We start from the raw sequence: 15,624 nt of genomic DNA, 5'->3' as shown, positions 1-15,624 counted from the left end.
TTGTACAAATTAAAGAATGGATCATTATTTTTTTCTGCCTTGAAGAAGAATGTGTTGACGACTAGGAGCTTTACCTCCCATTCTCCTGACGTCATCATATTTGTAACAAAGCTTGTAATACAATATGATAATTTGCAATACTCAGTGATCTCTGTATACTTTCAGGGGAAAGAAGGCTTTGAGTAAGAAGAAACTGAAAAGGCGACAGAAGGTCAAGTCAAAAGTTAAATCAAGAACAAAGGTAAGATATGCATTATTGTCTATAACAATTGTTGCAAACTATTACACTTGTTCTTCTACGTATTGCTACTGTTGCTGTATTTATATATGGATATAATTAATTCATATATTCAGAGGGGTTGTGAAGCCAAGGCTGTATTGTAGAATGGCAGTTTTTAAACATTACAATAATATAAAATAGCATAAATTGTTTTTGCCTTTCAATAAATACACAATGCATAACACCACACAATGTTTATCATTACAGTGTTGATTCGCAAAAAGGTACAATATTTATTAGTGGGCCATAGTCATGCCTAACGTTCTCTCTACCACTGCTTTGTTTATTACAAGGCAAATCAAAACATTAACAGAACAACACGAGGAAGACAAAAACAGTGAATACAGGACAGTTATCAACATTTTGTTAGTTAACAAGAAGAAAAGGAGATGTGTGTGTGTGTGTGTGTGTGTGTGTGTGTGTGTGTGTGTGTGTGTGCATGTATGAAAGTGGTGAATTAAGGAAGAGCATAGGAAAGAAATAAAACTAATTAAATAATAATAAGATTCAAATCATAATATTAATAATGATAAGGTCAACAATAAAGACATTCTCAATTTTGATGTAAAGCATTTTAATTAAATACCTACATTTAGTATTTTGCATTTTCTCTGTATACTAATGAGAACAACATGATTGACAGTTTTAATTTGCAACTGTCACAGCCCCCCGAGGCTGTGAATTTAGCTGGTTTCACTCTTTACTAATTAATTTAACCGATTGAGGATGAGATTAAAGGGGAAGTTTTATTCTCTGAAATCCTGACTAGAGCTGCAACAAGTTGATTAGTCAATCGACAGAAAAATAATCTATAAACTATAAAACTGTGAGGAACCTTTTTTCATAATTTTCTGACACTTTATAGAATAAATAGCCTAATTTATTAATGAATCGAGAATACAATCGGCTCAATCTGTAATAGAAATAATCGTTCGTTGCAGCCCAAATCCCAAATGAAGGTGTTTGGCAAAAAAAAACTTTATTGTCATTAGTGGCGTCTGGTCAGGTGACAGGAAGCCCATCTACGTATGAAGCTGGGGAGATGGATAGGCAGAAACCGAGTCACATGAGAGTGGCTCTGGCTTTTGCATGATGGCCTGTTGCCGAGCGACCTAATGTGTGCCACATCTCCACGGCAACAGTTGCCTGCCTCCATCTCCTTCGTTCAAAGAGGGAACCTCGTCTGTATCAGTGGACGTGGTTGTGTTTTTGCTTCGACTGTAGACTTTGCACAGACAACATAAAGTAACCAGTTGATCTTCAAATTATGACAACAAGTATAATCCACTCGGATTATATTGATTCATTTCCTGGCTATTTTTCTCTGAAAAAAGAGAGCAGCCTGCTTTGTGGTTGGCCTCTAATATTGTTAGCCAGTGTTTTGGATTTAATTTTATTACACAGTTTATTTCCAGCTGCTTGACAGGTAAAGGCAAGACAGATCTTTCTAATGTGATCGTAGCATAGGAGGATGGAGGCTCTACTGCTTTGTCATCCTTCACCTCAAAACCATTTCAGACAGGACATTCAACCTAGAGTAGGCTAGGCAGTTAAGTTCTCTTCAGGTTGACTTGTTTGGTGAGTTGATGTCCTGGAACAGCAGAATATCTTCTATAGAGACAGAGAATGGACAAGGCTGGCAGTCATGCTATATTTGTTTGTATTGTGCTCTCTCTTGCTCTGTCACGCCCCACAGTCAGACAGTGTGGTTTCAAAGACCCTCTTCTCCCCCTTTTGTCTACTTCTGTGCTTATAAATATGTGAAAGTGGAGTCGGAACAAAAAAACCCCCAACATAAGCACTTGTCATCCTAGTGAAGAGGGTGATGTAACGTCTTGTGTACGAGCAGATGCGGGATGTGTCTTTTTCAAAAAATTTAATTATAATAGCCAGGCCTATGTAATGTTACAAAATGATGTATCCAATAGAATAATGCCAGACTATACACAATCTAATCTAAAACCTACTTTACAGCAGCATCTCTACTTGTGTATATTTTTCCAAAATCAATCTGCACATGAAATATTTAATAAAGTGGACATCAAGTACCTATGAGTACGTAATACATTAGTCATTCATGCTGTTATCCAACCATGATCATGGGCCCTTATTGGAATTCTGGGAACTCTTCATCCCTAACCTAAAAAAATAGAATTGTCTAAACTGGCAACTAGTATGTGAGGAGATTCAAGCCTGGGACGCTGGTGTTGAAAGGAAGTACTCTATGCAAAACATTATGTACTCAAAACCAATGGTGCACAGCAAGCTACGCCTGGGTAAACTGAAGTGGTTATGACAGAGAACTGGTGTTGTGTATTAGTGGAAGTTGGATCGAGTTAAACTGTACTGCGTCTCACTTTTGAAATAATTGATACAATTTAGAATTTAAATGATTTGCCATTGTTCTGTATGAGGGCTAGAAACCTAGTTTGTGCCGCTCGGGTATTAACTTTAGTGTTTCACTCGAGTCAAGCATGTCTTTCCCTCAAAGATAAATATGCAGTGATGTTTGGAAAACCCAGAAGGTCGTTTAAAAAAACAAAAACGTACTGCTGTTGTGAAGGTATTACTAGAATCTTTAAATACTCTTAACCATCTGGATGAAAAATATTATGTCTGCTGCATGATTGCAACAATTTCTTAACTCGTTTAAAAAGTTGCAACTCTGTTTCCTAATCCAAACAGAAATGGTAGCCATGGGCATGGGTAGGCACATGATTCTGTTTAGTCAAAGGTTAAATCTTCTGTTTTTAAAGCCACAATTGATTTATTAGATCACTTTTAATAATATGAATGTTCTCCTGTTGATAGATTGCATATTTTCTCATGTTATATGCTAAAAACTAAAACTCACTGAGCGTGATACTCTGTTTTGGAAGACAGCACTCTTCTTCTCCTCTTCTTCTTTTTCCGTAAAAGCCAGCAGTCTGAAAAGTGTAGCTGTCTAAGTGCGGTCAGGGACTCTATACCAGCTTTCTCCAAAGCTTTTAGATGGCCATTAAATCATCAGTGAAATGCAGATCGTAACACAAAAGAAACCATCACATGAAAAGCATGTTTGGGTTATGAGTTGGTGCTGTTACAAAGTAAGAAGAAACCACAAAACATCAGCAGGTCATCAGGCTTTGCTTAGTTGTGTCTGCTTCGGCTTATGTGCATCATGACATAGCTTGAAGGTGCCGCTTTCAATGACAAGTTTCTGATGATTTGTTCAGTCTTAAATTGGAAACTGTTAGCTCTAGTGAAACCTGTCAACTCCAATTTTCATTTGCAACGCGAGGACCATGTTTCAGCTGCTTCATGTTCGGTTTCCAAGATGAAACCTATAAGATGTAGTACAACATATCTGAAATGGCTCACCCTAATCAGGCATAGAGTTGGAAAGACATGGGTGGGTCGGAAGACGCTATCGTGTTTCACTATGGAAATAATTCACTGATTCTATTGGATTGAACAGACCAGGTTTTGGTGATTAAAAGTAATTTCCTTGCATCGATTGTTTTAAAGAGGCCCTTTTTGTAATGACTTTGTATTGGGAAAAGTCCTTTTGCGGCAGTGTGTGGGTCACATGATCCAGCAATAGCCACTACGTCAAATTTACCTCACAGCCCAGTGCTGTTCCGAGGGGCTTGATGTATAAACATACAGATGTGCGCCATTTACAAGCATTTCCTTCAGCTCACACAAGTCATTTAACAGCGTTTTTGTTTTGTTTTTTTAAATCGCTAACATCCTTTCGTCACATTTTCAAAACTCTAAACACAACTTTTCTTTTACCATATTTTATTTTCACACATTCGAAACTAAAAGCCATGTATGCTGGATTTTTTTGTTGATACATTTACTGCAGTAATTCTGTCACAGTCTATAAAATACGTATGACGTTGCCAGAAATGCACACATCCATCACTCAACCAAACAATGTAGGTTTACATTGAAAGGAAACTGAATTATATGAAACAATGGATTTCATATTGTTTATTGTATGCAGGTAGAAGTAGAACATGAAAAGTAATGCAGCTTTTGTAATGCCATCAACTGTTATCATTTAGATTTGAAGCTATGAGCTATTTATTCCTCTTGTATAGAAAACACTTTGTGTTTGCTGTGTGTTGACAGTTAGTGTATGCAGAGAAAGTCATTTTGCATTTTGAAATGTATTTCATGAACACAATGTGGTTTTGAGCAGAAAGTATTTGGTTAATTGTTTGCTGTGTTAAGAGTTTAGAATAGAACAAGTATCTTAAATATAGGTAAAATGCATGTAAAAGAAAAATACTAACTGCTTCCAAACAACATATTGCATGCATAAAGATATTCAACAAATCACCCACCATTTCTAAATGGGGACCCTCTTTCCTCGTATGTGCAAAAAAACGTTAAAAGGTATTTTGGGCTCTACTTAACCCTTTTGTTTTTCTTTCATGTCCCACGAAACCTATTGTCTCAGTCTTGCTTTTTGGGTTTGGGTTAGTGCTCCTTCTGTGAATGCTGTCCAGTCACTTGGTCTCACATGCAACACTAGCAGCAAGGCAGGAGAGCAGTGGACAGTTCTGTTAGATGAGAGGGGAGCTAATATCCTCCCCACTGGTTTGAGCTGAGAATGAATGACCTTTCTCCCCAAATAGATGACATCACCCTTTGTGATTGCCAAAAGCGCAACACTGCAAGAGAGGCACAATCGATCAATATGATTCTCTAGAGGTTGCCTCAGGACTGTAGTTAAAAATGCATTGCTTGGCTGGGATGAGAAAGCTTATCAATTAGTTACCTTATCAAGTTTCTCTGTGGAGTGTGGTTTCTATGATCATAACGAATGTTTGGATGTAAATGCTTAAGCTTAGCTGTAATGATTTTATTGTAAATCTCCCCTTTTGGGTTGTCTACCTCATTTACATCAATGAAGGTAGACTCTATTAGAAACATCTGAGTAGAAAGGAATACAATTCAACAACAACAACACCAACTAAACTCCACAAAATGGTGGTTATAGCAGATATTTTACAATAATAATGTATCAAATGACAATGTAAAAACCTTTTAATTGGGGGATTAGCTAAAAAAATATATGTTTAATTTTCGGTTGTATTGTTTCTAGGAAATCTCTTTTTGAGCTTTTTCTACAGTTTGATTTCCCTTAGGGTTAACCCAGAGACAACTAAATTGTTTCTGCATTAGTTATGTAAAATGTTGGGTAAGCCATTTTGTAACAGTGAAAGCTGTGTTGAGCTGATCTTGAAATGGGTAAACACTTGCCATGCCCAGTGTGTGTGTTTACAAAAGTGAGCTTCCGGAGGAGTCCAAGCAAAATTAGGAGTCATTTCATGCCATGAATAGACATGAGGACACAAACGACTGTATAAAGACTAACTGTGCTCAACAGAGGTTTTACTCTCCCAACCTGTAGTTATATAACGTTGTGAAGTGAAATGTAACAGCTAACATCTGAGTCTCTTAGCTTTAGGAACCTTTGCTTCTGAGAGATTCTCAGATGCGACTTTTCTCATAAAGCCAGATGAGAAAGTACCCCACTTACTGTGGTCAGTAGGCACTTATTTGTTTAGGCGTGTCATAAGTGGATGTAGTCTGAAATTGCTTCTTAAGCAACAGCATGAGTCACGAACAGTCGGGAGACACAACCCGAAATAAAACTGCCTGTCCATGTGTCATAATGTTTACAACTCATGTTATAAAAGCTTAATTCCAGGCTTTGAACAAAAAAGATCCGCTCAATAGAGCTCTAATAGGAACATGCCTGCTGCTCTCTCAATATACATGTTCTGCTTTTGTCTGCAAGACAACCTTGTTTTATTTTGTTTCTAAATTGTGTATTTTTGTAAAGATTATGTTTTTTGGCTTTTTGCCTTTATTGATAGTACAGAAGAAAGATTAGAAATGGGCAAAGAGACTTGCTGCAACTTGCTGTGCGGTCTGCTACCAGGGCACCCTAAATTATGTCTTTTAAAGGTGATAAAATGTTAAGACTTAAAGTGAGATATATTTTTAGTGGCCAAAGGTAACCGAACTAAAAGTGTAAACACAACCGACTAACTCTTTACAATTAGTCATACTATAGGATGTGCTAAATGGCTAATCGCAGATGTCATATCATACTTGCTGACCACCTCCACGTTCTGTTTTTCCACAGGCTGAGAGTCTAGATGGAGCCCTCTGTGTGCCGGACATCAAGCTGCACAGCAACCCATCTGCATTCAATGTCTACTGCAACGTGCGGCACTGTGTGCTGGACTGGCAGCAGAGAGAGGCCTCCCTAGTGCTGGCCTCCAGGAGCTCGGTGCAGAGCGGCGACTCAGACAGCGAGGAGGAGGAAGAGTACCGCGAGCCAGCCGTGAAGCTGCCAAAGGTAGGGGGTAGCATCGACTGCTAATGTGGGGGGGGGGGAGCAGATTTCAAGCTGAGAGGCAGCCTGTGCCCTTTATCATAGGGACGCAACAATCCTTTATCTCCTTGGCTTGTGTGTTGCGCTCATCCTTTTTAATGTTGTTATAATTGTAATAACTTTCCCCTTCCTGTGAGGATAAAAGCCTCTGCTCCATTTCCCCAACTCCCTCTTCTCCTCTATGTGCCAGCCCGGTTTATCTTTCTTACTCCATATCAGGGCTGTCAGTTTTCCTTTGAGATGTTAACCATTGCTCCTAAGTTGGGATACGATTTAATATTACATCTGTAATTACAATCACTTCCTAATTATCTGTCTAAGAGCGGAGTACTGTTTTTTATGGCTGTACTAAATATATATATATATATATATATATATTGTTTTTGCATTTGACGCGTCTATCAAGCTTTGAATCATCATATTTATGATTTTTAAAAATTATTACATCTATCTTTTTTTAACAAATGTTGACTTTAGGACTTTATAACGCTTGGAGTTATTGGAAATATTTGTATTACACAAGTCAAAAACAATCCTACGCAGTCATATTAGTTTAGCTTTATCTGAAATATCAAAAAATATACCTCCCTTTATCTGCTGAAATAGCTGCTTTAAACACAATTAAGAGACATTAAAACCGTAATATAAGATCAGGCTACAGAGATGCCTTCAAATCACCTGAATTATGCCACACTTCTCTATTTCTCATGCTCCTTTTTAAAATGCTCACTCCAACAGGACACAACGTCCTTACAGTGTGACAGGCAGCGCAGTAATTTAACAAATATATGTGTGTGTGTGCATGTTTGTTTAGAGAATTTATGTTGATTTCAATTTGTGTTCTGTGCTTGCTGTGTACATACTGTAGCTGAATATCACAGATGGATATGCTTAACTTTTAGTCGTCATTATGGTAAACTGGGAAGGCTGTATCCATTTATCCTCTTAAAATTAAATTGGCTGCTATGATAAAATATGTTGGGGTGATTTTAATTTCAAGCCAAATCTTTTGTTGTGTGTGTGTGTGTGTTTCAAATAAGTAACACTGACAGAGTGCCTGTAAACCTTGACAAAGTATTATTATGCCAGCTGCATAAATCTAACAAGCCTAAAAATCAAGAATATCTAATTGCATATCTGTTCATGTATATGTATTCAGCTTTTGGTGTCTTATTTTTTCAGATTGGAAATTTCTTGGAATGAGTTATGATGCTAAGCTTTCATTTTCTTGTTACAAAACAAGTTTCTTTGACAAAGATAGGAGGAAACATTGGATCGTAATTTGATTCACTAACGAGCCACACTGAGAGATGGAGAACAGCATCTTTTTTCTAGGCCAGCCTCCCATCTTTATACGAAATATTAATAGTGGATGTTGAAGACAGTGCTAGTGACTGTACACACTGTGAGGTCCCAGCTAAATGTTGGTTGATTTACTGTAGGATGATGAGGTTATGCTATTACAACATTTTAAATTAATTCAGTTTTATTTAGAATACTTATTAAATACTTTGTTTTTATCAACAATATTAACAAGGCAAGTGTAAACCTAAAGAATTGACAGAAATGGGTCGTTGTTTTTAAAACTACTCATTATGTTTCATCTTCATGTGCTGTATAAAGTGGTATTGCAGCTAGGCTAGATAGACTTGGTGCTGGGGAATGACAGCATGGTGTTCATTAGCTCATATAAAATGTGCTTCCTTCTGTGTGTGTGCAGATCATTGGCATCGGCCTGTGTGGGGTATTTGAGCTGATAAAAGAGACTCGGTTCTCTCACCCCTCACTGTGCCTGCGCAGCCTGCAGGCCTTGTTGGACATGCTGCAGGGACAACAGCCTGAGGGCTTTCAGACTGAGCCTCCTGATGTGCTAGGTAAGGCTGAAAATGCGCACACATAAGAGTTAATTAGGTGTATACACTGTAATGGAATCCAATGCAATAGCTTTGACGAATCTTGTTTTGTGAAGCTTAAAATGTTCATGTTTTATCGCTCCTGTCTGAGATGTGTTGTTGCAGCCTAATGATCATTTTGAGACTGTAGTTAGTTGCTGTGTTGTATTGGACTGCGTTATATTACGATTCGTTTTGTTCAGCCTGATTGACACACAGAACTTTTTCTCTTTTTTTACAAATGTCTAACCTGCCCACCATTTTACACTTCCCTCAGACTCTCTTTTCCAGTTGTTGTTGGAGACCACTGTCCGGAGCACAGGGCCTAATGACCCGACAGGACAGGCCATCACGGCTCTGTCCTGCGCCTGCCTCTTCAGTCTGGTGGTGGCCTGGGGAGACACTGGCAAAATTCTGCAGGCCGTCTCTGCCATCCTCACCAACAATGGCAGCCATGCGTGCCAGACGATACAGGTAATTAACCAATTTAAATAAATGAGACTGCATTTGGCAATTTGACTACAATGTTCTCTGTGTTCTTCAACTTCACTATGCTTCTTTGGAACTCGTGTGTAAAACACGTGATGAAAGAAGACAAATAGGATTCATGGTTCAGTCGATCCAAACTACTGTTTTCCTGTTCAGTTCACTATCTTGCGTAGAACAAACATCTTTTTCTTGGAAGAAGAATTGAAGGTGTTCCTGATGCTTGCATTGGATACAGGTTAAACTGGAATGTCATAGTTCTTAAATACCCAATTGAACTAGTATTGTTATGTTTAAACCACATCTACCAGGAACTGTGTACATCTCCATTATTATTTCAAGTTTTTCCTATAGAAATGATTTAGATCACCAAAGTGCTTTGTAGAAGGATAAAGTAACCTCTGGCTCCACCATGCATTTCCTCTGAGCAGAGAGACTCGGGACATTGTCTAGACTGCATAAATTGAGTTTTGGAAAATGTCAAGCCACTCTACCCTGCCTGCATTCTTTTGCCAATTAGCTGGTCTTCTGTTGGCGTCCATCTTTAGTTTGTTTCTTTCTCTGTTTTCGTTTTTTTATTAATTACCATTGGGAGTAACAGTAACAGGAAGCACCTCCCATTTAATTTTGTGGAAAGTCTTTGAACCATAAATATGTTTCACCTTTACCTGCATACAGATACAATTACTACACTTGGCTAAGGCTGCAGAGAGAGATTTTAGCCTCACACATTTATTCCCCTGTGTGTGTGTTCTTTTTCCTGGTTACTCATCTTTATTTGTGTGTGTGTGTGTGTGTGTGTGTGTGTGTGTGTGTGTGTGTGTGTGTGTGTGTGTGTGTGTGTGTGTGTGTGTGTGTGTGTGTGTGTGTGTGTGTGTGTGTGTGTGTGTGTGTGTGTGTGTGTGTGTGTGTGTGTGTGTGTGTGAGTGATATGAGAAAAATGTGAGAGTGAAAATGCATTCAGGCAGAATTAGAAAAGGTCAAATATGTCCAGTCACCACAGCCTCGATCACTAATATGTGAATTTGACTCAATCAGCAGCAAAGCCAGTCCCCACTTGGTACACGGTCCACTTCACAAAATGCACCCCCATTATGTCACATTAGAGGTTTCTGCTAATTTTCATCACCGTCCTTTCCCTCCTCACCAGGTGCCCACCATACTGAACGCCCTACAGAGGAGTGTGCAGGCTGTCCTGGTGGGAAAGATTCAAATCCAGGATTGGTTTGGGAATGGCATCAAGCGCGCGGCCCTGATGAACAAGTGGATCCTGAAAGAGGTGGCCATTGATGAGGACGAGCGCTGTCTTCTACAGACTGATGGCTCCTTCCTGTACTTGCTCTGCAAGGATGGACTCTACAAAGTGGGCTCTGGATACAGTGGCACTGTCCGGGTATGTAACACTTAAAGCTGCATGCTGTAGCTGTTGATTGATAACCACACTGGGTGGGTTGAGAAAAGTCTCCTAATTCTTAAGATAAATAAACTGTTAAAGCGGATTATTTAGGGTTCGTCACACATCTTAAAGGAGGTCTGCTTTTTCTTGGCTTAGGACAAGTTGACGTCTTAGAAATACATGGGTTTTTACAGGACAGCAGCTATATAAATTCTTAGTTGCCAGTTTATTAGGTACACTAAGCTAAAACTAACACGGTTTTAACTTACAGTCCTGCAAATAAATTCTACCTTCATGAAGGTTTAAAGAGGTGTTTATTCAACTTTATGGACATTTTGGAGTATGTAGTTAAACTGTGTTTATACTGACACATGTTTCTAAAATATTCTCCAACCATATATCAATGCAGGTAGGCTAACACAGATACACCTCTAGCAGCAGTATTCGTAGTAGAGAACAAGGATACAAACAAAATGATCTTGCTGTAAAGAAGTTGATGACTTTGTCTAATATTTTGTGTGTGTTTCTGCCAACATTAAATGCCAGTGTTTGTAGTTATCTGCTCATTTTTCATTTGCCAACATTACATTAGGGATTTGTCAGTGTTTGTGGTCGTCTGCTCATGTCTCTTCAATGCCTCACAGGGCCACGTGTACAACTCTACGTCTCGTACCAGGAATCGAAAGGAGAAGAGATCATGGCTGGGCTTTGCTCAGGTAAGTAGTGGAGCTTTCATCAAGATGCTCTTCACATACATTTCAGTGAAGTGGCTTTGAGTACGTACATAATTCAGGTCACGTTTGAACTTAGAGTTGACTTCTGTGTGACTTTAAGGATGTTGCTTATTTACATTCAGTGCTTAGTTTGGTGTTTGACCGATGAATCTTAACAGCTGTAAACTTTGTTTTTAAATACGTGTTGTTCTTGATGAATGTTACAGGGAGTACACTTCTCGTACTAATAACTTGTCTTAGTAAGCTGCAAGGCTTCAGTTAGGCATCCTTACTGATTGTCGATCAGCAGCAGTGTTTGTTTTGTGTCTTCAGGGGTTCTTGTTGTATCGGGATTCATGTAACCACACAATGTCGGCCATCAAGATCAACCCTGAGACTCTGGAGCATGAGGGGACTGTCAACATGCCAGGTGCCAAGAAAACACTTTTATTTTGGCTTGTTTAAAAAACACCTCCTCTGAGTTAAATCATAAAAATTCCAACTAACAATATTTGGTATATTCACTGTCCACGTCGCTTCTTTTTGCAGGTCAACATTCAGACGGACAAAACATCATCTTCACAGACGGAGAGTACATCAACCAGATCGCAGCCTGCAAAGATGTAAGTTTAAAGTTCCTGCTAAAGCTGCTAATTACCACGATAGTATCATGCATCATCTTCCTTTTAAGGCCCAGACACCCAAGGCCAGAATCAAAGGCGCTCTGCGTTTGTAGTCTTATAAGACTGTGATACTGGTAAATTCCCTGCAGGCAATCCAGCACGTGAGTTAGGTTTAAAAAAGTCTTTAATGGCCATTGATTTAGTCATCCTGAACTACATCGCTGCGGTTAAGGAATGGGCTCTCAATCTCAGAGACAGGTGTTTTTCCGTTTTTGTTAGCAGTCGTCCCTACTGAAAGATACGTGGCCATTCGTCGTAAACTCACACACACACTAGCGCAATCGAACCCTTTTTCTCCTCATCATTTGTCATCTTTTCAATTCCTGTTGTTTTGGCCATGAAAACCAAATCTTTTGTTAGTTAAAATAATGATAGTTGTTCCTCTTGAACGGCCCTGTGAAGCATCTGTCTCTTCCCCTGCTGTAGAGTCCCAGCGTCACTCTGGAGGACTCTCAGCTGATAACCAGCTGTGCCAGTGTGTGTGTGTGTGTGTGTGTGTGTGTGTGTGTGTGTGTGTGTGTGTGTGTGTGTGTGTGTGTGTGTGTGTGTGTGTGTGTGTGTGTGTGTGTGTGTGTGTGTGTGTGTGTGTGTGTGTGTGTGTGTGTGTGTGTGTGGTAGTGAGGGCAGTGGCACCAGATGTGGGTATTCTCCAGAGAGCTTAATCTCTCAAGCAGTTATCTGCATAAGCACTATGTAATGTGAGTGGGGGAGGGGAAGATCTGAAATCCATATAACTGCTGTTGCAGCTAGCCTGATAGCAGTTTCTAGGCTAATCAAGGGGGCGGGATACTCTGTGGGGCGGGGGGGGGGGGGGGAAGCTGCATGCAATTTTTAGTGAGCAGCCAGCAAATGCAACCATAGTGCAGACCACTTAACGGTTTAGGAAAACCGTATGAGACACACAATGAGGGGGTTTCAGATTCCAGAGAAGAAGAGGAGGATGTGGGTAAACTACAGGAGGTCAAGACAGATAGTCAGAGGAAGAAGGTAACATGTAGGGAGGAAAAGTCAAGGGGTGGGGGGTAGTTCTGGCCCGTCTTGGATAAAGGCGCTTATTAAATTATTTGAGTGGCACATGTGCTCTGTAGGAGTCAAAGCACAAAAGATGATTGTGTCTTTATTACCACACAGTGGAAACCAGACCATCCCCGTGCTACCCTTCATCCTTTTTTATATCCCAGTTGTCTCCCAATTATTTCCTTGTTGTGTTCCTTCCCTGTAAATGATTCCTTTCAGCAACATCCCCTGCAGTCTGACTAACCCACCACATCTCTGGCAGTTGCATCATCTGTTATTAGCGCTGTACTAAGTCAAAGTGTGCGAGTTGTGAATAGCTGTCACACCCTTTATGGTGTACGTAATATATTATAAATGGATATGCTACTAACTCTGGACATGGCTGAGGATTTAAGTTGCCACTAATATTAATAAATGTATGCACAGATTTTGTAACGCCAAGCCAAACCCTCTCTAGTTGATAGACTTATCCATGACTCCACTAAAGGTCATAATCACTGCGTTAATCCAATGCACATGTAGTTATTTACCTGACTCCCCAATAAGGTAATTGACACGTGTAGTCAAATGTTTTTATGTCCACAGTGTGTCCAACACAAATTATTGTCATTTAAAACAGTTATTTGACATTCTTGCCGCCTTCATGTCTGTACTTGCATGCATACATATGAGGGATATAGATCTTCTCTGGTCACTCTCGGCAAGAAAACAAATATAAGCATAAAAAAAAGCGTATTTCTCAAAATGTTTAACTGTTCCTTTTTAAAGCTTGATTTCTTTTCTTCTGATTGTCACATTGAGTCAGGTGAAGCCGGTATATGTTTTCATTAAACCAGAGGCTTCTCACTTCCTAAAATTGGTTGATGAACTCTTAACTGCCACACTGTAGTAATGCTGAGTTGTGAAACTAAACAGCGTTTCCTCCCGTTGGCCCTGACTCCCGCAGGATGGTTTCGTGGTGCGGATCTATACTATGAGCTCAGACCCGACCCTGCAGCAGGAACTGCAGCTGAAGCTGGCAAGGAAATGTCTGCACGCCTGCGGAATCTCTCTATTTGACCTCGAGAAGGATCTGCACATCATCAGTAAGTGATAAAAAATATACTTCTATCTGTATAAGGTTGTAGGTAGTGATTATGCTTATGTACACCTGCCACATGTATTTCATACTGTATTTGTATACAAGGTTGCAAAATATGTCAGAAATAATAAAAATAAAATAAAAACGCACACTGTCCAACCTTGTCTCATTGCATATTTGGCTCTAAATAGTGTGTTGTTCTCTCAGGCACAGGCTTTGATGAAGAGGCAGCATTGCTTGGAGCAGGCAGGGAGTTTGCTTTGATGAAAACTGCCTCGGGAAAGGTGAGAGTTAAAAATCTTCTGAAATGAAAAAGAGAGTTGGAACAGATTCAACTGCTGATCGCTAATGGCTTGTCTTGCTAATGACAGCCCAGGTGAACCTGGGGGAAATACTCTAAAATAATTGTTTTTCTGCAAATATATTCTTCCTTCTTTGGCACACTGGCCACATGAAGCCCATCGTACAAAATTAACATTTTCTTTCCTAGCATCAGGCTGTACTAAAGCATAACAAAAAGACTACTACTACTATTTGACTCGGTGTAAGATTTAAGGTCTGTAATCGAGCAAAGTATGGCCGTGCTTTGCTAAAGAAGAAGTCCCATTTTTATGCAGACTGTCTTAGTAAAATGAGAATGCTAACTATGTACGTAGTTTGTTGGCGGGTGTGGAAGGGTGTGGAGGGTGTGGTTGTGCGTATCTGTGCTGCAGGTGTGGTGCAGTGTGCCTCGTCTGTAGATGGTAATCCAGGCCAGTTGCTTGTTGCACATTTTTGTAGAGACCTAATCTCACAACACACTTTATCTGCAGATTACCCAGACTGGGTAAAAATAGGAGTAGCTGACTTTTGTCCTGGCACAAACTTTTTACTCATCACTTGGGCTGGACATTATGCCAGACATGTGATGTAAAGAACAAAATGAAAGGCCCAGTGTTTATGGTCCACAAGCTACTGTTCTGCATGCAATGCTGTTGTGATTATGTAATTTACAGAGTGAATGTCAGATGGTTTGAGTTATAAAAAAATCTCCTGCAGCAGCCTTTGCACATGTATCATCAGAATTTACCCCTGCTGTTTGAATTGTTAAACTACTATACACATGGACTAAGGCCCCGTTCAGAGTGGAAATTACAGTGCATCAGAAAACAAGAGGGTCCTCATCCAATTCAGTAAGAACACTGTTGGCTCAGCAGGGATGTTGGCTGCCACAGTGCGCTAAGACAGAAGATTTTGGGCCGTCTGCCGAAAAACGAACCCCGGTTAAACTTTTGATACTGCGTAGTCTGGTGAAATGGATATAGTGTACATCCTTGACTCTTCAAAAATGACCACTAATAAGAAAACAGTTTCTCATTCCTGATCTTCTTTCAAATGTTTGCTATGGGTTTGATCTTCCTCCCTTCTCTTCCCCTCACAGGTTTACTACACAGGAAAGTACCAGAGCCTGGGTATAAAGCAAGGTGGCCCGTCAGCAGGGAAATGGGTAGAATTACCCGTCACAAAGTCTCCCAAAATTGTTCAGTTCTCAGTCGGCCATGATGGCTCTCATGCACTGCTCGTGGCCGAGGATGGAAGTGTGTTCTTTACAGGCTCTGCCAGCAAGGGAGAGGATGGAGAGTCTAGTAAGACAATCTGAAACTATTGGCAAACATTCGACAATTCATTATATTTTT

General features: G+C 39.8%; 1 protein-coding gene across 7 annotated transcripts in view; it reads left to right on the top strand.

Moving 5' to 3' along the window:
- mycbp2 (MYC binding protein 2) overlaps positions 1 to 15,624 on the top strand; it is a 61,600-nt gene that overhangs the window by 2,513 nt on the left and 43,463 nt on the right. For all 7 annotated transcript variants that reach the window (XM_029459489.1, XM_029459491.1, XM_029459495.1 and 4 more), the window contains exons 2-12: positions 166 to 241; positions 6,429 to 6,644; positions 8,401 to 8,554; positions 8,850 to 9,046; positions 10,209 to 10,451; positions 11,099 to 11,170; positions 11,501 to 11,597; positions 11,717 to 11,790; positions 13,814 to 13,952; positions 14,156 to 14,232; positions 15,369 to 15,573. In XM_029459489.1, the coding sequence (XP_029315349.1) occupies positions 166 to 241; positions 6,429 to 6,644; positions 8,401 to 8,554; positions 8,850 to 9,046; positions 10,209 to 10,451; positions 11,099 to 11,170; positions 11,501 to 11,597; positions 11,717 to 11,790; positions 13,814 to 13,952; positions 14,156 to 14,232; positions 15,369 to 15,573 (1,550 nt within the window). The remainder of the gene's footprint in view (positions 1 to 165; positions 242 to 6,428; positions 6,645 to 8,400; positions 8,555 to 8,849; positions 9,047 to 10,208; positions 10,452 to 11,098; positions 11,171 to 11,500; positions 11,598 to 11,716; positions 11,791 to 13,813; positions 13,953 to 14,155; positions 14,233 to 15,368; positions 15,574 to 15,624) is intronic.

Source organism: Cottoperca gobio, chromosome 21, assembly GCF_900634415.1.
Source record: "Cottoperca gobio chromosome 21, fCotGob3.1, whole genome shotgun sequence".
Classification (NCBI taxonomy): Eukaryota; Metazoa; Chordata; class Actinopteri; order Perciformes; family Bovichtidae; genus Cottoperca; species Cottoperca gobio.
The sequence above is the reverse complement of the archived record's forward strand: the minus strand, read 5'-3'. Positions and strand labels throughout refer to the sequence as shown.